The sequence below is a fragment of the Nerophis lumbriciformis genome, linkage group LG36, assembly GCF_033978685.3.
Source record: "Nerophis lumbriciformis linkage group LG36, RoL_Nlum_v2.1, whole genome shotgun sequence".
NCBI lineage: Eukaryota > Metazoa > Chordata > Actinopteri > Syngnathiformes > Syngnathidae > Nerophis > Nerophis lumbriciformis.
Window position 1 is genome coordinate 14,263,691 of NC_084583.2, and position 23,389 is coordinate 14,287,079.

General features: G+C 42.2%; 1 protein-coding gene across 1 annotated transcript in view; it reads left to right on the top strand.

Annotated features, from left to right (window-relative positions):
• Positions 1–23,126, top strand: part of hrh2a (histamine receptor H2a) — a 39,506-nt gene extending 16,380 nt beyond the window's left edge. The window contains exons 2-3 of the mRNA XM_061930122.2: positions 15,681–17,003; positions 22,951–23,126. Of these exons, the coding sequence (XP_061786106.1) occupies positions 15,998–17,003; positions 22,951–23,126 (1,182 nt within the window). The 5' untranslated portion in view covers positions 15,681–15,997. The remainder of the gene's footprint in view (positions 1–15,680; positions 17,004–22,950) is intronic.
• The last annotated feature ends 263 nt before the right edge of the window (positions 23,127–23,389 follow it).

Genomic DNA, 23,389 nt, shown 5'->3' on the forward strand with positions numbered 1-23,389 from the left:
GCGTCTCGCTGCCGGCGACGGCCGGGTATATGGGCCCGACGCTCCAGCGCCATCCATTTTCAGGGCTAGTTGATTCGGCAGGTGGGTTGTTACACACTCCTTAGCGGGTTCCAACTGCCATGGCCACCGTCCTAGCTGCTGTCTATATCAACCAGGGTGAGCCCCACCCCTTTCGTGAGCGCACTGCGCGCGGAGTGACCCCTGTTACGCGCCCCCGGCAACAGGGGTGGCGGGCAGGTAAGCTGCTTACCTGCTGCGCGTGACGCCGGCCGCGGCGAAGGCGGACGAGGCGGGGTGTCGGTGCGGTGGGCGCGGTGGTGACCCTGGACGTGCGTCGGGCCCTTCTCGCGGATCACCTCAGCTACGGCTCCCGGTGGGGCCCTCTCGGGGGAAGGGGCCTCGGTCCCGGACCCCGGCGAGGCGTCCCTTCTCCGCTCCGTAAAAGTGTCCATCTCTTTTTCTTTTTTTTCTTCTGTTGTGGCATATGCAGCAGGTGCCTGCTCGTTTTTCGTATGTGGGTAACAACATTTAACTATGTATATATATTTCCGAATTGGTTTAACTGCCACCCGCCTGAATCTATTTAAAATCTAATTTTTTTAAATAATTTGAACCACCCGACCCGACCCGACCCGCGGATAAAATCTAATTTTTTTTTATTTCATCCGCCCGATCCGCGGATAATCCGCGGACTCCGCGGTTGTGCCCGCAAACCGCGCATCTCTAATATATACATACTGTATATATACACACATACATATACACATTTGGGAGTAGTCCCTTTTTTTTTTTTGCAGTACAATCACTAATTCGAAAAATTTAAGTCAGGTTTATGGGGCGTGACATAGTTGACCCAGTTTTCCCAGTATGAAGTAAATTTCTCCAATTTATAATTAATAAAGGCAGTTATCTTCTCCATTTTATATATGTCCATTGTTGTTTCCATCCATTGCTTCAAAGTTGGGCTCTCCTGGGATATCCATTTCCTAGTAATGCTCTTTTTACAAGCCACCAGTAGGATATTCATTAAGTGTTTATCTTTCTTCAGCCAGTCCTGAGGTATATGTCCAAAAAACAAAGCTTTACTTTAGAGGGGTATTTCACATTTAAAAATCTCCTGTAGAGCTTGGTGTATCTCTTTCCAATAGTTCTTTATGGTGGAGCAGTCCCAGAAAACATGGTAGTGATTTGCATTTAAATTCCCACAATTTCTCCAACAGGCAGGGGAGTTGTTATCATAGTGAGACTTCTGAGAAGGTGTAATAAAAAAATCTGATAAAATGTTTCCAGCCAAACTCCCTCCACTTGGGTGAGCTGGTACAAGTCCATTGATATTTCCATATTATTGTCCATTCTTCCTCAGATATAGTTATCCCTCCTTCCTTCTCCCATTTTGTTTTAATATATGAAGTTGAATATGATTTCATATTCAACAGACCCTTATACAAGCATGAAACAGTTCTATCAATAATTTCTGAATTGTAGGCTTTTGTAAACAGTTCAATCAAACATATACTCGTCTTTGTGACACTTTTCACCTTCATATTAACAAAATGCTGCAACTGCAATGTTCTTTATTTTCAATGGAACATTTAAAGTGTTGGTGTTGTTTACTTGAGTCATATTGCAGTCTACACGTATCTCTTATGTATGACTACCATCTACTGGTCACACTTATCATTACACCATGTAACAAATAAAATTGCTTCGAGGTCGGTAAGCACAACCAGAATTATTCCGTACATTAGGCGCACCGAGTTATAAGGCGCACTGTCGATTTTTGAGAAAATCAAAGGATTTTAAGTGCGCCTTATAGTCCGAAAAATACGGTACACTAAAATTTTACCTACATGTCGTAGGAGCATAACTCGTCGGTAACCCCAGGACCACATAATGGAATTGTCCACATAGTACATTATCATATGGTCACAAGAACCTAGTACAGCCTAGTCTATAGGTGGTTCATTAATTAAGCAAATAATAAGAGAAATTGTTCTATTGAAAATGAGGTGTGCACCAAAATGTTATGGCTTCAACCTTCTCACCAAATGTCATGTTAATACTCTTGATATTTGGGTAATACTCATGTTAGCCACTGAAACTAACTGGTGTGAAAACAATACTTGTGTATGTCATATTAAAAACAATACCTGTTTATGTAACATTATCGAATGTACGTTTAGAACTATTTTGGTTATTTTCTTAGAAGGCTTTGCATGTTTTTTTAAAGACACCATTTGCTGAAGGGTGTAATTTCAAGGCACTTGCATCCCTGTCATGTCCGCCAATCAGGTGGCAGATGTGACGTTTAAATCAATGAATGGATGGATGGATGAATGGAAGAGGGAATGAATCAATAATTTGACACCCTGTCGACATTTTCAAAGTTAATTTTGCGCTGATGCGCGCTGTACAATTAACTCATTCCCTTTAAACGTAATACAGAAACACGCTTAATCACTTTACTTTACACATTAAACAATGAGCATGATTAGTCAGAGGATGGAAAATACTCCCAAAAAAGTCACAGCTGGCTGGCGTGAAAAAAAATAAGCGTTTCAGAACGTGCACATGGTATTTGGAGAATCTTGAAAAAAATGGCGGTGTATACCAACTGATGGGTAAAGAACATAATCTTCAAAGTTAGGTTATGTCTGGTAAAAAGGCGCTTTTCAAACTTCCTTTGTGGCAACCCTTTTATCTACACCACCTTAATTGGGCTCTTCCCTCTTCCAACGCACTTACTGAGTAATGGGAAGTCTCTATGATGCAAAGTGACATTCCGTTTCTTAATACTCCTTCTGCGTCATGGCAGGAGGCAAGGAAACAAAGTTGTTTATTTGCTGGGGCAATGTTGTGATCATCAACATTGGCTGTCAAACCAGTCCTGGGGCTATTTAAACAATAAATCAATTGAGACCATTCAGTAATGGGCCGGCGTGCTCCTGCAGAAACCACCTGAAAGTAAAGTAGCCCTTACACAATGCTAAGGCATCATTGTGATCCATGTGAGGCTGCCAAATGCATTACCAAAGTTTATTTGGGGTTATGCATGCTTAGAATAGCAAGTAACACATCAGTTTTCCAAGTTGACTTATGTGTTACTAAGGTTAAAAAAAACATGTGTTTGAATGTGAAAACACTGACTTACTTGTCTGCATGAAATTGGCATTATTACACATATTTAAAGCAGCAGTAAGGAATAACTGTAAATGCAACTTAGTGCTTCAACATCATTCTGTAGCTAAATAATTGCTAAATGTAGCATTTATGCTACTGTAGTGCTTTGATTGATTGATTGAGACTTTTATTAGTAGATTGCACAGTACAGTACATATTCCGTACTATTGACCACTAAATCAGTGGTTCTTAACCTGGGTTCGATCGAACCCTAGAGGTTCGGTGAGGGGTTCGGCAGAGCCTCCGCCGCAGCGGTCAAGACACCAGACTCATGAATTGATTAATGTGGACCCTGACTTAAACAAGTTGAAAAACTTATTGGGGTGTTACCATTTAGTGGTCAATTGTACGGAATATGTACTGTACTGTGCAATCTACAAATAAAAGTTTCACTTAAAGGGGAACATTATTACAATTTCAGAATGGTAAAAACCATTAAAAATCAGTTCCCAGTGGCTTATTATATTTATCGAAGATTTTTTCAAAATTTTACCCATCACGCAATATCCCTAAAAAAAGCTTCAAAGTGCCTGATTTTAACCATCGTTATAAACACCCGTCCATTTTCCTGTGACGTCACATAGTGAAGCCAACACAAACAAACATGGCGGAAAGGACAGCAAGCTATAGCGACATTAACTCGGATTCAGACTCGGATTTCAGCGGCTTAAGCGATTCAACAGATTACGCATGTATTGAAACGGATGGTTGTAGTGTGGAGGCAGGTAGCAAAAACGAAATTGAAGAAGAAACTGAAGCTATTGAGCCATATTGGTTTGAACCGTATGCAAGCGAAAACGACGAAAACGACACGACAGCCAGCGACACGGGAGAAAGCGAGGACGAATTTGGCGATCGCCTTCTAACCAACGATTGGTATGTGTTTGTTTGGCATTAAAGGAAACTAACAACTATGAACTAGGTTTACAGCATATGAAATACATTTGGCAACAACATGCACTTTGACAGTGCAGACAGCCCAGTTTTCATCAATTAATATATTCTGTAGACATACCCTCATCCGCGCTCTTTTCCTGAAAGCTGATCTGTCCAGTTTTGGAGTTGATGTCAGCAGGCCAGGGAAGCGAGGGTCGATAGGGGGTTTAGCTCGCTCGTCTGCGGGAACAAACTGCCGCCATTGCTTGCCGTGCTACCGAGGTACTTTGTCCCTGAATTGCTCACACACTCCGGCAGATTCAATGAGGGTCTGGCGGCAGATTTCTTTGACTTTATCGTTGGAAATGCATCTGCTTTGAGTGTCGCAGGATATCTACACATTCTTGCCATCTCTGTCGTAGCATAGCTTTCGTCTGTAAAGTGTGCGGAACAAACGTCCAATTTCTTGCCACTTTCGCATCTTTGGGCCACTGGTGCAACTTGAATCCGTCCCTGTTCGTGTTGTTACACCCTCCGACAACACACCGACGAGGCATGATGTCTCCAAGGTACGGAAAACAGTCGGAAAAACGGAAAATAACAGAGCTGATTTGACTCGGTGTTTGAGAAAATGGCGGATTGCTTCCCGATGTGACGTCACGTTGTGACGTCATCGCTCCGAGAGCGAATATTAGAAAGGCGTTTAATTCGCCAAAATTCACCCATTTAGAGTTCGGAAATCGGTTAAAAAAATATATGGTCTTTTTGCTGCAACATCAAGGTATATATTGACGCTTACATAGGTCTGGTGATAATGTTCCCCTTTAATCAATCAATCAATCGTGTAAATAAATTCTCTTTATCGGCGTATCTGTACTGTAAAGTTAAAATTTTAATGACAATAAAAAAGAAGTCTAAGTCTAAGTATTATGGATACCCCCAAACAATGTTCCCTCTAATTTTCCATCTGATTTGCAAGTGTGTAATTTGTTGTGAGTACATGCACTGTGTTGGTTTTGTTCTTTGAACAAGGTGATGTTCATGCACGGTTCATGTTGTGCACTAGTAAAAAAAACATATAACTTTGTCTTGAATTTGAAAAAAATAAAAATAAAACATTTTATTTTTCACTAAAGAAGGGTTCGGTGAATGCGCATATGAAACTGGTGGAGTTTGGTACCTCCAACAAGGTTAAGAACCACTGCACTAAATGGTAACACCCGAATAACTTTTTCAACTTGTTTAAGTCGGGGTCCACGTTAATCAATTCATGGTAATTGAGCTATCAAGCCTGGTCCACCAATGTTTTATGTGTTCAGTAGGGGTGTAACGGTACGTGTATTTGTATTGAACAGTTTCGGTACGGGGGTTTCGGTTCGGTTCGGAGGTGTACTGAACGAGTTTCCACACGGACATATTAAGTAGCGTAACGCAAGTTGTGTAAACAATGCACACCGAGGCACAACACACGGCATGCTAGCAACGACTGGGCTACGACAACAGAGCTGGAAGCCCCTCCCGCCTCGTTAAGATCTCCCTGTTTGGGAACACTTCGGCTGCGCGGTGCGGAGGACGGAGGTTTGCCGACATTGTTCAGCAGCGATAAGGCATGCTTCTGCCAACACGTCAAACATGCTCACCCATTTGAAGCAGCACCACCCCCAAGTGAACATCGCTTCAACAAAGATTAAGATGAGCAAACATCTCCCACCTCTTACTGCCAAGTTAGCCAGGTTGGGGGGAAAAGAAAAGTTAATCTGAGGCTGAGTTGACTTGAAACTGTTTATTGTTGCATTTTTTATATGTAGAAGAAAGGTTTTGTCATTTTATTTAATCTGAGCAACAACTTGAGGCAGTTTAATGTTGATTAACGTGGACCCCGACTTAAACAAGTTGAAAAACGTAATGGGGTACGGAATATGTACTGTACTGTGCAATCTACTAATAAAAGTCTCAATTAACCAATCAAAAAAAGCACTTTATATGTAGAAAAGTTTTGTTGAGAAACCATTCTGAGCCTTATTTTATTTAGTTTTTATTTGATATATGTTGACCACATTAACCCTGGCAATGGACCCTGTGTGTATATGTATGTTATGCCATTGTTTACAAATTTGGTAAATAATTAACCAAAAAATGTATATATTGTTGTTTTCTTACTGTACCGAAAATTAACTGAACCGTGACGTACGTACCGAACCGAAATTTTTGTGTACCGTTACACCCCTAATATATATATATATATATATATATATATATATATATATATATATATATATATATATATATATATATATATATATATATATATATATATATGTATATATATATATATATATATATATATATATATATATATACATATAATATAAATATAGACTATTATTTGCAAATATTAAGAGGACAGTGGTGGTCTTTCAAGGAGAGAAAATGCCTTTGGAGCAAGTGTGGCACCAGTGGGGCTTGCTGTAGCCTGCGGAGATCGAGCGACAGAAGAGTCTCTAAACACGAGTACAGTCTCCAAAACTACAGGAAAAGATGCTCGATTTCTTGCTAGTTGTCTCTAAAAGGATTTTCAACACAGTACATTGTGGAAATAAGCATCAAAATTGAAAAATAGAGCAAAACGCTATAAGAACATGCAGATAACACAAATTTGTTTTTAAATGTATGTACATTTTTTAGTCTTTTAAAAAAATATACGTGTATCATTATAGATTTGGCAAATTATATGGCGACATCTTATTGATCACTCCCAAGTTACGCCCCCACCGCCACAGTATACCAATATAGCATCTAAAATGACATAGTGTGGCAACAACTAATCGATTAAATCGATTAAAATCGATTATAAAAATAGTTGCCGATTAATTCAGTCATCAATTCGTTGTATCTATGCTATGCGCATGCGCAGAGGCTCCTTTTTTTTTTTTTTTAAACCTTTATTTATAAACTGCAACATTTACAAACAGTTGAGAAACAATAATCAAAATAAGTATGGTGCCAGTATGCTGGGTTTTTTTTCAATAAAATACTGGAAAGGATAGAAATGTAGTTTGTCTCTTTTATCCGATTATTAATCGATTAATCGAAGTAATAATCGACAGATTAATCGATTATCAAATTAGTTGTTAGTTGCAGCCCTAGTATTAACTGTGATACAAGTATACCGCCAAGCCCGAATCCTATTACGCTTCAGCTACATTTAAGGGGTAAGCTACTATCTTACTTTATTACATAAGATACTTTACTACATACTAAGAGTATGATACAATTGCAGTGCTACATCACTGCAAACAACATCAAACATCAGTATTCTGATACACACAACCACAAAAATAATAAAATAAATTTAAAATAAACACTATTTACTACTAAAAAGTAGTAAATGGTAAATACTTGTATAAATGGTAAATGGGTTATACTTGTAAAGCGCTTTGATACTATTTCCACATTCACCCATTCACACACACATTCACACACTGATGGCGGGAGCTGCCATGCAAGGCGCTAACCACCCATCAGGAGCACGGGTGAAGTGTCTTGCTCAAGGACACAACGGACATGACGAGGTTGGTAGAAGGTGGGGATTGAACCAGGAACCCTCAGGTTGCTGGCACGGCCACTCTCCCAACTTCGCCACGCCGTCCCGTAGTAGTATTACCTCAGGGAGGTTGTATAATTGTTGCAGTTAATTAAAGTTAAAAGATAAAGTGCTATCTTTAACAATTTTCACATTTATTTTATACATTTTCATATTACTCTGTTTATAATGCTTTTGTAGCTTTCATATTCACATTACATTTCTACCTAATGTCCATGAAACAGTGTTGTTTCTTCTACAAAGAAAATCATTTTGAATGTGTTGTTTGTGGAATTTTTTTATATACAACTTAATTAAAGATTTCAGTGTAAGTACTTTGAGCACATTTAAAAATACAGGGATAATAATGATAACCGTTTTAATTTTGGTCACAATAACCGGGTTACAAATTTTCATACCGTGACATCCCTAATATGAACTGGTAAATTTGGCGAGGCAAGCCCATATTGCTTGCAAGTGCTTATCATCCATTGGCTCGACAACCTAGCCTACACATTAAATGCAGCATCTACAATCAAAACACATAAATGCTAAGTTAACACACCATATGAATAAACTACTACTAATCTTAAACAAACAACTATACACTAACTGTTACTGTTGTGTTTTTAGTGTTTTTCCTGCTTTCTCCTCTTGTCTACACCTGTGCTTCTAGTGATTTGTCATCGGCGAGGGGCGGACCTTGATGCACACCTGCTCACAATTAGCACTCCGGTATATAGGCACGTCACGGTCAGCTTGGCCTCGCCGGTTATTGTCTCCTGCATCTCCCACGTGCATGTGCCTGCTTCGTTTCATCAGTCCCGGTATGTTGCCACTCCTTATTCCTGTAATCCCTCACCTCTTTGTGCTTGCTTCCTAGCCCCCCCTGAGGTAAAGAGGATTTTTGTGTTGGACTTATTGCTGTGTTCAGTGCGCCCTGGCCTACCTCCCTGCCGACCACTGTGGAACCTGTTTTTGTTGATTATTCATGGTGTGCATTTTTTGCCCCATCGCCTTTTGTTGTAATTGTTGGACTTATTAAATATTCCCCTTTTATTATTCAACATTGCCTCTCGTCTCTGCATCCTGGGATCACCGTGATCAAATCCTAACATAATAACCGGCCACATCATGAATCCCGCAGAGACCGAACCGGTCAGAAGAACTCTACGCCAACAGGAAGAACAGTTTAGCCTGCCTGGGGAACGCCAAGACTCTCGCCTAAATGCCCTGGAGACACAACTGGGAAGTGTACTCACCGCGCTGCAGGCAATGACTTCTCCCTCGGCCGACCCAGCAGTCCAACTGCGCCATCTTCGTCCCGCAGATAATCCGCTGCCTAACGACATCCCTCCTGCTGCTTGTCCTCCACTCTCCAAGCCCGAGCGATTCTCCGGCGAATCAGGTGACGTGCGATCCTTCCTCACCCAGTGTGAGATTTTTTTTGAACTGCTACCAACATCTTTTTACTCCGAAAGAGCTCGTGTGGCTTTTGTCATGTCCCATATGAGTGGCAGGGCTTCCTCCTGGGCCACCGCGGAATGGGGGCGTCAATCTCCCGTGTGTGCTTCATACGCCGCGTTCGCCAAAGCCATGAAGAACATTTTCCAGCGCGAAAGGCCAGGACGTGAGGCAGCTCGGTCATTACTTCGTCTGCAGCAAGGACAGCGGAGCGTCACGGACTTCGCCATCGAATTCCGAAGGCTTGCGGCTGATAGTGGATGGCCCACTTCCGCATTGGTGGACGTCTTTTCCCTCGGTCTGGCTGACCAAGTCCGGAAGCAGATGATCCCGCTTAAAACTCCCGACAACCTTGATGAGCTCGTCGCTCTGGCGGTGGAGATTGAAAATCGCCTTGTTGACTGGGAAAAGGAGAGACTCCGCACTTCAACATATAATGGGAGTGGCCATGGAGCGCGTCAAACTGCATTTGCGCCGATACCCAGTGTCGATACCCCGCCGATATCATACAAAGAGAAGACAATGCAGCTCGGAGGAAATCGTCTCGCTCCAGCTGAGAGAGATCGTCGCCTTCGTCTCCAGCTATGTTTATATTGCGGCAAGGCTGAGCATCGCATCACCCACTGTCCTCTTCGTCCTGCCCGCCGCCGCATCCAAGCGTCACCTCCTCACCGTATCCAAGCGTCACCTCCTCGCCGCATCCAAGCGTCACCTCCTCCAGCGACCGACCCTGCTCCTCTACTGCCATCTACAGGTCAGACATTATCTAGGCTTCAACTCACGGGCATACTTACCTGGGATAAGGACCAGAGATTGGACATTAGGGCGCTCATTGACTCAGGTTCTGATGACAATTTTATTGATGAGTCTGTTGTTAAACATTTTTCTATACCCGTTGCTAAATTACCCAGACCTAGAGTGGTCCGATCCCTCGACGGAGGCCACCTGGCGAGCGTCACCCATCAAACTCAGCCGTTATCTCTCAAATTATCTGGTAACCATTTTGAGTCAATCAATTTTCTTATCATTCCCTCTCGTTCGGCTCCTGTTGTGCTCGGGCTTACCTGGCTAGCAAAACATAATCCCCATATTGACTGGGTCAAGACCACTATCATTAACTGGGGTCTTTTTTGTCATACGCACTGTCTGCGGTCCGCATGCCCTCGCTCTGTTCCCACACGCGTCGTAACCCAGGAGGTTATTGATTTATCGGTTGTGCCAACTGCTTACCACAACCTTAAAGAGGTCTTTAGCAAGGACCGCGCGTTGTCGCTACCTCCACACCGTCCCTATGATTGTTGCATTAATCTCCTCCCTGGTGCCACACTCCCTTCATCCCGTCTTTATAACATTTCAAAACATGAAAGAGATGCACTAGAGGAATATATCACCACTTCGCTCGCTTCTGGTCTCATCCGTCCCTCCAACTCTCCTCTAGCCGCCGTTTTTTTCTTTGTGGAAAAGAAAGATAAGACACTCCGTCCCTGCATCGATTACCGAGCCCTCAATAATATTACTGTTAAAAATAAGTATCCTCTTCCGCTTCTCGACTCAGCTTTCAACCCACTACACGCTGCTAGACATTTCACCAAGTTGGACCTCCGCAATGCTTACCACTTAGTCAGAATTAAGCAAGGGGATGAATGGAAAACTGCATTTAACACACCACTAGGACACTTTGAATACCTGGTCATGCCTTTCGGCCTCACCAATGCTCCTGCTGTTTTTCAGGCCCTCATCAATGATGTCCTGCGTGACATGCTCGACCGCTTCGTGGTAGTTTACTTGGATGATATCCTCGTTTTCTCGCCGACCCCTGAACTTCACATTCAGCACGTCCGCTTAGTTCTCCAACGCCTTCTCGAGAATCGTCTGTATGTCAAGGCTGAGAAATGTGTTTTTCATTCCAAGTCTGTTCCTTTTTTGGGTTTTATTGTTGAGAGGGGTCAACTCCGAGCAGATCCAGCGAAGATCCAGGCGGTGGTTGATTGGCCCACACCTACGTCTAGAAAGCACCTCCAAAGGTTTTTAGGTTTCTCAAATTTTTATCGTCGTTTTATCCGTAATTTTAGTAGAGTAGCTGAACCATTAACGAGACTGACTTCCACTAAGCTCCCCTTTTTATGGACCTCAGAGACTCAGTCTGCTTTTGATAAACTCAAGTATTCGTTCACCTCTGCACCGGTTCTTGTCCACCCTAACATTTCCTCTCAATTTTTTGTCGAGGTTGACGCATCTGACTCCGGCGTGGGGGCTGTTCTCTCCCAGCGCTCCACCTCCGACCAGAGGCTGCACCCCTGTGCCTTCTTCTCACGCCGCCTGACACCAGCAGAACACAATTATGATATCGGCAATAGAGAGCTACTTGCCGTGGTGTTGGCGCTGCAAGAATGGAGGCACTGGCTGGAGGGCTCGGAGACCCCTTTTGTGGTATTCACAGACCATAAGAATCTGGCCTACATTCGAACTGCTCGACGGCTCAATCCCAGACAAGCAAGGTGGGCATTATTCCTAGCCGGATTCAATTTCACCATGACCTTCCGCCCCGGCTCCCAGAATGGTAAGCCAGACGCCCTGTCGAGGATGCACTCCTGCCCCGAGGAAGAGGTCAAGACCGAGATGATCATTCCGCCATCACAAGTGCTGGGAGCGTTGCAGTGGGACATTGAAGGCCGTGTTAAGGAGGGACTCAAGAACGTCCCCTCTCCTAAGAACTGCCCTCAGGGACTTTTGTTTGTGATCCCAGAGCTCCGTCCAGAAGTGCTGAACTGGTCCCACAGTTCCAAGGTCGCCTGCCACCCAGGCATTACCCGTACCATTTTCCTCCTGTCCCAGCGCTTTTGGTGGCCAACCTTCAGGGCCGACACCAGGGAATTCGTATCCGCCTGTGCCACTTGTGCCCGTAATAAGGCCTCACACCGGGCACCAGCTGGTCTTCTGCGCCCACTCCCCATCCCCTCCCGCCCGTGGTCACATGTGGCGTTGGACTTCATCACAGGACTTCCACCATCCAAGGGCAACACTGTGATATTGACTTTGGTGGACCGCTTCTCCAAGATGGCCCATTTCGTAGCCCTTGCCAAATTGCCCTCTGCACTTGAAACGGCTGAACTGATCGTACACCATGTTTTCCGGCTGCATGGTATCCCGGTGGATGTGGTGTCGGATAGAGGGCCACAATTCTCATCTGCAGTTTGGAGGGCATTCTGCAAATCATTAGGAGCATCGCCAAGCCTCTCTTCAGGATACCACCCGCAGACAAACGGTCAGACTGAGCGCACCAATCAAGATCTGGAGGCCGCCATCCGCTGCGTCTGTCACCAGCAACCAGCCTCCTGGGCGTTCAATCTACCGTGGATCGAGTATGCCCATAATACACTCATCAGCTCTGCTACAGGCATGTCATCCTTTCACTCTGCCTACGGTTACCAACCTCCCATTTTCCCTTCTCTGGAATCCGAGGTCACTGTCCCTTCTGTGGCTGCCCACCTGCACCGTGCACATCAAGCCTGGCGCAATACCCGGTCTGCACTACTACGCACCTCAGAACGCAACCAGCGCCTCGCTAACCGCCACCGCAGCACAGCACCAGACTACAGGCCCGGTCAGATGGTGTGGTTGTCATCCCGTGATCTACCTCTCCAAGTGGACTCCCAAGAAACTCCAGCCACGATTTATTGGACCCTATCCCATTGAGCGAATCATTAATCCCTCCGCCGTGCATCTACGCCTTCCCGAATCCTTGAGGATACATCCCTCATTCCATGTCTCTCTAATCAAGCCCGTTTCCACCAGTCCCTTGAGTCCTCCAGAGGTGCCTCCTCCACCTCCCAGACTTATTGATGGCCATCCCGCGTTCTCAGTCAAGGCTATTCTCGCTGTGAGGAGAAGGGGCAGGGGTTTCCAGTATCTGGTCGACTGGGAGGGCTACGGCCCCGAGGACCGATCATGGGTCCCACGTTCACTTATTCTAGACCCCTCACTGTTAACTACCTTTTATGATCACTTTCCGGAGAAACCAGTTAAGCCGCCAGGTGGCGTCCATTAAGGGGGGGGGGGGGGGGGGGGTACTGTTGTGTTTTTAGTGTTTTTCCTGCTTTCTCCTCTTGTCTACACCTGTGCTTCTAGTGATTTGTCATCGGCGAGGGGCGGACCTTGATGCACACCTGCTCACAATTAGCACTCCGGTATATAGGCACGTCACGGTCAGCTTGGCCTCGCCGGTTATTGTCTCCTGCACCTCCCACGTGCATGTGCCTGCTTCGTTTCATCAGTCCCGGTATGTTGCCACTCCTTATTCCTGTAATCCCTCACCTCTTTGTGCTTGCTTCCTAGCCCCCCCTGAGGTAAAGAGGATTTTTGTGTTGGACTTATTGCTGTGTTCAGTGCGCCCTGGCCTACCTCCCTGCCGACCACTGTGGAACCTGTTTTTGTTGATTATTCATGGTGTGCATTTTTTGCCCCATCGCTTTTTGTTGTAATTGTTGGACTTATTAAATATTCCCCTTTTATTATTCAACATTGCCTCTCGTCTCTGCATCCTGGGATCACCGTGATCAAATCCTAACAGTAACTGTATTTACAAAGTGCAAGGCATTCCTGGTGGTCAAGAGAAAACTTGTGCTTCCAGCATCTCAGCAGCACTTTTGTAAATAGTTGTTGATATCATTGATAGCGTACGTTGTTGTCTTACTTTTGCCCATAGTACTAGAGTTAGCTCATGTATGACATTCATAGTGGCTTTTATTATTGTGAAATAAACATGTGAGTTGTGGATTCCCAACATTGCGTTTTTGTTCGGGCAAAACTGTTCAACTTGTTCCGTTTGACATAGGCAATGAAAATAAATGTTCAAAGAATGAATAGCTCTCGGCCATTTTTCCTTGTGTAGCTCTCAGAACACAGGTAGTGTTTGGGGAACACGGAAAACACACACCTCCATTGATAAATGTCTACATGTTCACATGCGGCAAAAAATATTGAGAGAAAATCCCATCACACGTTTGTTTGAGCAAGAAATTTTGAGTGAAAGTGTGAGACGTGTATTTCAATGATGAAAACAGTTGAAATGTGAGGTTTCACAGTCCAATATAGAATGTTTTCATTTAATGTCTCTCGGTTGAATTAGTGATGTTTGCTTTGGATGATGTGATTAAAAGAAATTATGTTCCTTCCTAGATACTGAAGTATTAGCAGTAAGGGTGGGCTCAAACACATCCCAGATGCTTACCATCAACACCGGGGTCCCACAGGGATGTGTGTTGAGCCCTTTCCTGTACACACTCTACACCAATGACTGCCGTAGCATCTCACCCACCACAACATACTTAAAATACTCAGATGACACAGCCATTCTCGCTCTCCTCTACAACAGTCAATCCATCCTGGACTATCATAACACATTTCAGAGTCATGCACAGCCAGTTATCTGGAAATCAATGTCAATAAAACAAAATAAATATGGTTCAACCCCCCCTCACCTCAGAACCCCATAATCATAAACACACAAACAGTTAAAACAGTTGACACTTTTAAATACCTGGGCGTAACCTTGGACAATAAACTCACCTTTGATCAGCACACCACGGACATTCAAAAAAGAAGTCAACAAAGACTGTCAGCCATCCGAAAACTCAAAGAACTATACGTTGCACCTCATCTCCTGTTATTACTTTACCAAAGCATTGTTCAACCCATCCTTCTGTACTGTTCCACATGTTTTTTCACCATGCTTTCTGTAACCAACCGGACCAAACTCACACGCATTACAAACATAGCAGCTAAAATCATCGGCCTACCCGCACCCAACATTTCAGACTTAAACCACAGGTCCATCATTCGACTGGCAAAAACAATAGTCCAGGATATCACTCACCCACTACACCAATACATCATCCCACTTACATCAGGGCGCAGGTACAGAACTATCAAATTCCGGAGGGCCCGCCTCAGGAAAGGCCTTATCCCTGCAGCTATAGCCGCCCTTAACAAGGCCCGGCCGACCTGTCTGACAAGCCTGTAAATGTGTGTTGGTCATGTAGGATGTCTTTTTGTTATTTTTGTTTTGTGATGTGTAATGTCTATTGTTTAAATGTACGGCAGTGAAAATGAATTTTCCCGAGGGGACCAATAAATCTAAAAATCTATTAAGCTAGAAAGTAGGATTTACAAGGAAAATAGTTGTTCAGGCATGAAGTACCACACACGCTGAATCAAACAAACTCATTCCACAGAACTCGGGAATGTAATGATATGAAAATGTCATATCACAGTTAGGTACTGGACAAAAATGTTAAGCAAAAAATGTATTCAAACACTAATTAAAGTCTCTCCCAACTAAAAATAAATGAATCGGAATAAATACAAAAATTCAGGTTAGAGGTGTTCACTTTGGTGCTGATCTAATTTAGGATTGCTTGCTTTAAGTGTAACCTGTAGTAGTTCATACTTTACTATACGAGTTTGATTTTAGTTCTGTAAATTACTACAAACATATCAACATTGTCAAGAAATCCAGACAAACTAAACTGTAAATGCAGAATTGCAGCCTCATGCTTTGCTTCTCTCTGTCCACTAGATGGTAGTATAGCCATGGAAGATGCTGTCAACTGCTTTGACTCAGCCAGCCAACACCAGCTCAAGCTTTTGACAAGACATATCCTTGGAATAGAAGTGAGACGGGGAACCCTGATGTGAACACGACAGCCCAGCGAGAAAATGATTACTTCTAAGTTACACTGAACAAGACCCACATGGATCACATTTGGGAAGTCATTGAATTAATCCTTCAAGAGAAGTGATTATTATAAAGCACCCACAGTTTGAATCCAAACTTATCTTTGCAAGTTGGTGCCTTGTTAAAACAGACACAATGTCACAAACTTAAGTATAGCAATGTTGTCACAAATAGCAGTAGGTCTCATCCTGACCCTCCTCATTCTCCTGACAATAAGCGGCAACATTCTGGTGTGCCTGGCAGTCTGCGCCTCCAGACGCCTCCGATGCCTCACCAATTGCTTCATCGTGTCGCTGGCGGTGACCGACCTCCTGCTGGGCCTGGTCGTCCTCCCCTTCTCTGCTCACCTGCAGCTCACCAACGACTGGCCGCTGGGTCCGGTCTTTTGTAATTTCTACATCTCCATGGACGTCATGCTGTGCACCGCTTCCATCCTCACCCTCCTGGCCATCAGCGTGGACCGCTACTTGGCAGTGACCATGCCCCTCAGGTACACCTCACTGGTGCTGCCTTGGAAGGTAGTAGTGGCTATGGCGAGCGTCTGGACCGTGTCGGTGTCCGTGTCGTTCTTGCCCATCTACATGGGATGGAACACGGTGAATGGGACCGTGCAAAACTACGGGCCGCGTGGTCCAGAGAGGACGTGCCGCTTCGAGCTTAACAGGCCGTACGTTTTAACAGATTCCCTTCTTACCTTCTACCTGCCTCTGCTGGCTATGTGCTGGACATACCTCAGAATATTTCGCATCGCTCGGGCACAAATTAAGCGCATCATCAGCGCTCGCCCTACGTGCGTCACCAGCTACAGCTGCAGGAGCAACCAATCAACCATCACCACTGTGGTCTCAAGTATCCCAGCGTCGGCCCTCAGGGAGCACAAGGCCACAGTGACACTGGCGGCAGTCATAGGGGCGTTTGTGGTCTGCTGGCTGCCTTATTTCATCCTCTTCACAGCGCTGGGCCTGCAAGAGCACCCCGACCCCAACAAAGTGCCACAGTTCTCCATTGTCCTGTGGTTGGGTTACACCAACTCCGCCCTCAATCCCATCCTCTATGGCGCACTGAACAGGGACTTCAGGTCGGCCTATGCTCACCTATTGAGATGCCGATGGCCCACTTACAGCGCGTGGAGGTGCAGGCATCGTTCTGCCACCGTGACAACAGGTAACCAAACCAACCCAAGTACCATATTAACCTGAATATAAGAGGATCCAAAATATAAGATACAATAGTACCTCAATTTACAATTTGGTTCTGTGTTGGAGCTCATAACTCAAAACATTTATCTTAAATTAACGTTGCCCATTGAAAGTAAATTAAAATAAATGTCATCAATGTTTGGCCCCCAAAACAGCCGAATTTAAACATGCTTTTTAAAAAGAAAAACAAACTTTTAGATAAATATCGCATGAAAAAGAATAGAGTGTAGTATAACAAATACAATAGTTTATTGAAGTAATATAATAATTATTCCACGGTGGACTATGATCACTCCTTTTAGCTGCTTTGCCGTCAAACACACCATTAACAGCCTCAACATATTTTCATGGATAAATGTACGCCCTTTGTATATTTGTTTAACGTCCGAGAGATAGCGCTTATCTCAAAACACACAAGTTGGGACACTTATAAGTAGAGGTAATTTTCTAAGATGGATAAATCTTTAGACCCCTAAATCTGTCGATTCATGATTATATTGGAGTCTTATGTTTAGGTCAACATGGTATCATTGTTATTTGGGGTGTCGTGATCAGATATCGATATCGGTCCGATAACAGCAAAAACTGCACTGCTGCAGCATGTGTACTTGTGCAAAGCGTGACATCCAGTTAACAGCTACATGTCCTAAATAAGCACACAACTTTGGTATTTTCTTGTATTTTATTGAAGTCATTCACAAAAGGTAAACATGGTAGACTATAGGCTACTAGCAGCTACACTACCGCTAAGCACACAACACACAATCTACAAATATGTAATAAATGCCTTAATTGAACAATATTGCCGTCTAAAGCATGTGTTAATATAAACAAACAAGTAACAAATAATTATAGTTACATAATACTTACAGATAGAAAGTCTCCCAAGCAGAAGCATATGAGAAAGTATTTGGTAACAAATGTGCCTGCATCATCCAACTACATCATGAGTTTAACTTGAATTATTGTGACCACTAGATGTCACCAGCAAAAATATTAACACTCCACTTCAATTTAGTTAAAGACAGCATTCAATCAATCAATCAATCAATGTTTATTTATATAGCCCTGAATCACAAGTGTCTCAAAGGGCTGCACAAGCCACAACGACATCCTCGGTACAAAGCCCACAGCATTGGTCAATTCCAGTTAATAAATAGGTTAGTGTTTTAATATCCAGGCATGTGAGCACCCTTTGATGAAAAAAAAAAAGTGGAAAACTGACGGGAAAAATAGGAAAATCATAACCACATTTCCTACAATTGGGTGTATTTCTACACTATACTGTTTTTAGCTGTCATTTTGACACTTACTTGTTCCATGTAATAATGCACCACAACATTTTAGGTGAACTGTTTTGTAGATAGACAAAATAATAACAAAATATACCACCATCAACAAATTGACATTAAATTAACACTACCAATATAGCTATATAACATTTATGAATATATATCAATGAATATATAAAGTCAGGGAGATTGAATAATCAGCTGTGGTAATAGCCATGCATCACTGAAAGGTAGACAAAATATTAAAAAAATGCATTTTAATTACATCCTAACAATTATTGAAGACCCAATTTTCACAGTGATTATCTTGTTCATATTTAAAATGTTTCATTAAAGCTGATACATATAAAATATTGAACAGATGATACACCAAAAGAAAATAATGTAACTGTTTATCTTAATTTTGCAATTCAAGTTTCACTTTACATCTATTATGAATAATAAATGAACATGCTTAAGAGATAAAGCATTGTTTGTCTTCTGAATTTAAAGCAGTTTCAATTCAGCAACATGATCTTTGAGTGCAACACGGCCACATTTGTCATCATTTATTTCCTTGCAAAGCCAGCTGTATCAATCTTGTCAACCACAAGACTTAGTTGTGTTTTATCAACAGTTTTTTTTCCAGGGATTTTCTCTCGCATAAATTTTCGAAACATCAGACATCCAGTTAACTTTTGCCATGTTCGTCCTTTGTTTATAATGAGCTCACAACCTTGCTTACTGCAATAGCACTTTTAATACTATAAACATTAAGCATGATTCAAGTCTGTCTGCCAGTCTGTGGTGTCTTTGCCATCAGTCATCAGAACAAGAATGGCGGATACCTACTGTGGTTGAGAAAGGTCACAATAAATGCAACCCCGACAAGTTAATATTGTAAAGTAACAACACAAATACTTTCAGCGACAGCACAATTGCAAAAGCCACAAGAAACACAAACGCAGCAACACCATACTATAAAGCAGCAACACAACTTTAAACCACAAAGGACGCTACGGACAAAAAAGAACTGGCAGCGGAGCAAGTTTTCGCCAACTGACTGATTCCTGAGGGGGAAAGTTGAAAACTGCAATGACATAATAACATAGTGTATTCGCCATGTTCGTCTTGTTACGTTTAGCTCACAACCTCGCTTGTTTCTAGCTTACTTGTATCTTAACACTTTTGGGGCTGGTTAAAAATCGGACAATAACCAAAATATTAACACTTTCTTTACATCATATTTTTATTAGAATTTCATTTAAAAAACAGGTAGTGATATTTTAACGCAAAAATGTATGTTTAAAAACGTGGATTTTTTCGCGTTTTAATGGACAATTCACATGCCTGCATATCTACCACCATTTTCTAAGTAATTTTACGCTAATAACACCTTTTCTAACAATCCACAAAATAATTCTATGTTCTATTATTTGTGCTGATACTCAAAGCTCTAATATCGACAATCGTAACACCAGAAATGTGTGGACCAATGATTTTAGAATTGATACAACCTACTGATAACTCATTTGCCATAATCTATAATATATTTGAAAATTGCCTGCCCTGCTGTTCAAAATCACGAAAGGTTTATTATTGCTGATAAAACAATTATTCCTAAAAAAAATAAAATAAAGACATATGGTCTAAAATTGATATCTATCTTTCTGAAATGTCATGCTTCTTCCTGTCTGCTGCCCTGCCAGTCTTCTACAGTGATCAAATTTTTTTCTGCACAGCCCATTTTGGGTTTCCGGGGGCGCAGCCACAATTCCACACACCTGATCGTTTAGTGGCTTTGTCCAATTATTTTGTTCTACTTTGTTTCCGCTAACACTTTTTGCATAGCTATCTTATTATGTATTATGGGGGAGAGTTCCACACCTGTGTGCTCCCTTTAGTTTGGCTTAGTCATATTCTCATTTGAGGTCCAAATAGGGCTGGGCGATATGGCCTTTTTTTAATATCTCGATATTTTTAGGCCATGTCACGATACACCATATATATCTGGATATTTTGCCTTAGCCTTGAATGAACACTTGATGCATATAATCACAGCAGTATGATGATTCTATGTGTCTACATTAAAACATTCTTCTTCATACTGCATTAATATATGCTCATTTTAAACTTTCATGCAGAGAGGGAAATGACAACTAAGTCAATTTACCACAACTGTATTTATTAAACAGTTATTAAGCAGTGGCACAAACATTCTTGTAATTTCAAAACAGAAAGTGTAAGATTGTCAGATAAATTTTAAAACAAGCTATTAGTGCACTTTTGTGCATGATGTCACTAAGATGACATATCAAAACAACACTAAATTAAAGTGCACTTTTTGTACAGAACACCACTACAATATTTTAAAACAAATAAAGTGCACTTTTGTGCATGATGTCACACAAGATATTTCAAAAACTGTAAAATAAAAATGAGCTGCATTATAGGAAATCAAATTGTGAATGTCCTTCGCTATGTGGTAGGTCACTGCGGACGTATTTTTTACATACAGTGTTGATCTGGAAATGGAAGACGGCAGGCTCAATTGGGTCAGTGCTGGTTGCTTCGGCATTTTGTTGGGTGTGGCACCGGCCGGAGATGTGGACATGAGGAGTTTCAAGCACTCCTTATTCTTTAGCGGGTGACTTTTCAAATGATGCAACAAATTAGTAGTGCTGCTATTTTTTGTAGCATACTTTACATATTAAAGTTAAAAAGTTAAAGTACCAGTGATTGTCACACACACACTAGGTGTGGTGAAATTTGTCCTCTGCATTTGACCCATCCCCTTTGATCACCCCCTGGTAGGTGAGGGGAGCAGTGGGCAGCAGCGTTGCCGCGCCCGGGAATCGTTTTTGGTGATTTAACCCCCAATTCCAACCCTTGATGCTGAGTGCCAAGCAGGGAGGTAATGGGTCCCATTTTTATAGTCTTTGGTATAACTCGGCCAGGGTTTGAACTCACAACCTACCGATCTCAGGGCGGACACTCTAACCACTAGGCCACTGAGTAGGCGGTTACGGTTGTCTGTTCAACATCTTCCCGCTTGAAGCCAAACCACCGCCAGACGATGGACCCCGTGCTATTTTTCTTGGGAATTAATTGTTCCTCCATTTGTTACCAGATTCGCACCTTCTCTCTCTCTCGTATTACCACTCGCACCGCTCCGCTGGCAACACCTGCCAGAGCTAACGTTACCTATGGTACATTCCTCTCTGCTACCTCTCTGTTCCGCGAGGACGTATGACGTTGCACGCGCGACATTATGTGACGTAAAACAAGGTGTGCTTGTTTTACGTCTCTGTGCGAAGGAGAGACAAAAATGAGTGAGAAAAGACTGTAGTGTAATGCCCGCAGCTAAAAGCAACTGCCTGAGAACGTATACTTGAATACTCACGAAATAGTAATTTTCTACATCGCACAGAGACAAACCCACGATATAGCGAGTATATTCGATATATCGCCCAGCCCTAGGTCCAAATACTTACCCATTCCGGTTTGTGACAAGATTTAAGAAGAATCCATGTTTATAGCGCTTAATTTTATTTTCAGGGCTGATCGTGGTAAATGAATTTCCACAAAGTAGGAATTAATAATTATAAATCGATTACATTCATAGCAAGTGCATTTAAAACTTGTTTACAACGTTATAAGTTTATTTTTGTACACTGAGAGCTCTCTACATGAAATGACCCCACATAGTCACCTTCACACTCAAAAAGGCTGAAATGGCTGAGCCAATCAGTGGTTTAATCTAGTGGTCAATGGTAGTATTGATGTTTTTAGTTCATTCAGCCATTTTTTGAGTGAAAATGCTTAATCTAGGCTGAAATACATAGAATATGCTTTACAAAATCTGATGTGAAGTCACAACCTTGGAGTGCGATGTGGCAAGGGACGACTGCAACTTAAGAGAATAGCTAGAGAATAAACTTTAAAACAGCTCTGCTTGTGTACAAGACTTTTCATGGTCCTTTGCAAGTCTGACATGTAAGACTTAGACATGGACAAACTTTAATGAGCCACAAGGGAAATTGTTAGAACCAAATGAACCATCTCAGGCTCTGAGAACCAGAGTCATTACGTAACCTAGTGAGACAGCATTTCAGTTATATGCTTTTAAAATCTGGAATATCTTCCAGAAAATGTGAGGCAGGACTTAACGATGGCAATGTTCAAATCCAGGCTAAATTCACCGTTATTTAACTGTGCATATGACAACTGAAAGTAATTTATCTAAATTATTTCATTTTAATTTGATTATTATTGTTTTATGATGATTGTATTTTAAGAATTTACTTTGAATTATGATTGTTTTTTATGATGGTTTCATTTAATGATTTTAATTTGAATTATGAATATTTTTATGACTATATTATTTTGCAGTCTTATAATTTTGAATCACCTTGTGTACAAATTGTGCTCTAGAAATAAACTTGCCTTGCCTTTTAATTCTCAGCTGCCATTGTGTCGAATAATATTTAAACCCAATACAGTATTTAAAAATGATGTCTGTAAAAACATGTAAGAATATGTGCTTAAAAAGTTTCACTTGATGGAAGGTGACTAAAACACAAGTTTGTCTTTCCCCAAATAATGATCTCTACCTTTGTTTGGTCCTCTTCCACATACCAGCCAGAGAACAGCTCATGGAGGTGACGCTGCTGTGTGGACACACGCCCAACAGCTGCAGGGCGGCTCACATGGATCAGAACTTTATGCTCCAAGAAACAAACAGAAGAACAAACTCAGCCATAATTCAGATTGCAATTGGTGCAACTGACACAGACGTCGACGGCGATGAAGGGTAAACTATTTTTTTAAAAGACCTAACTGTATCAGTCAAAAATTAAATCAAATTAGGTTTTAATCATTGTAGTTGATAAACTCTGGTCATAATGATCTTCTGCTAAATGATTTCAGACCAAACAAAACGATCAAATCAACCTTACGGCCTCTCTGACTGGAAGCTTCTTTTGCAACAATACTTAAGTCCACCAACACAATGTACAGTAAGTACACATACTGTACTGTAGTAGGGCTGGGCGATATGGACGAAAAAGTAAATTTCGAT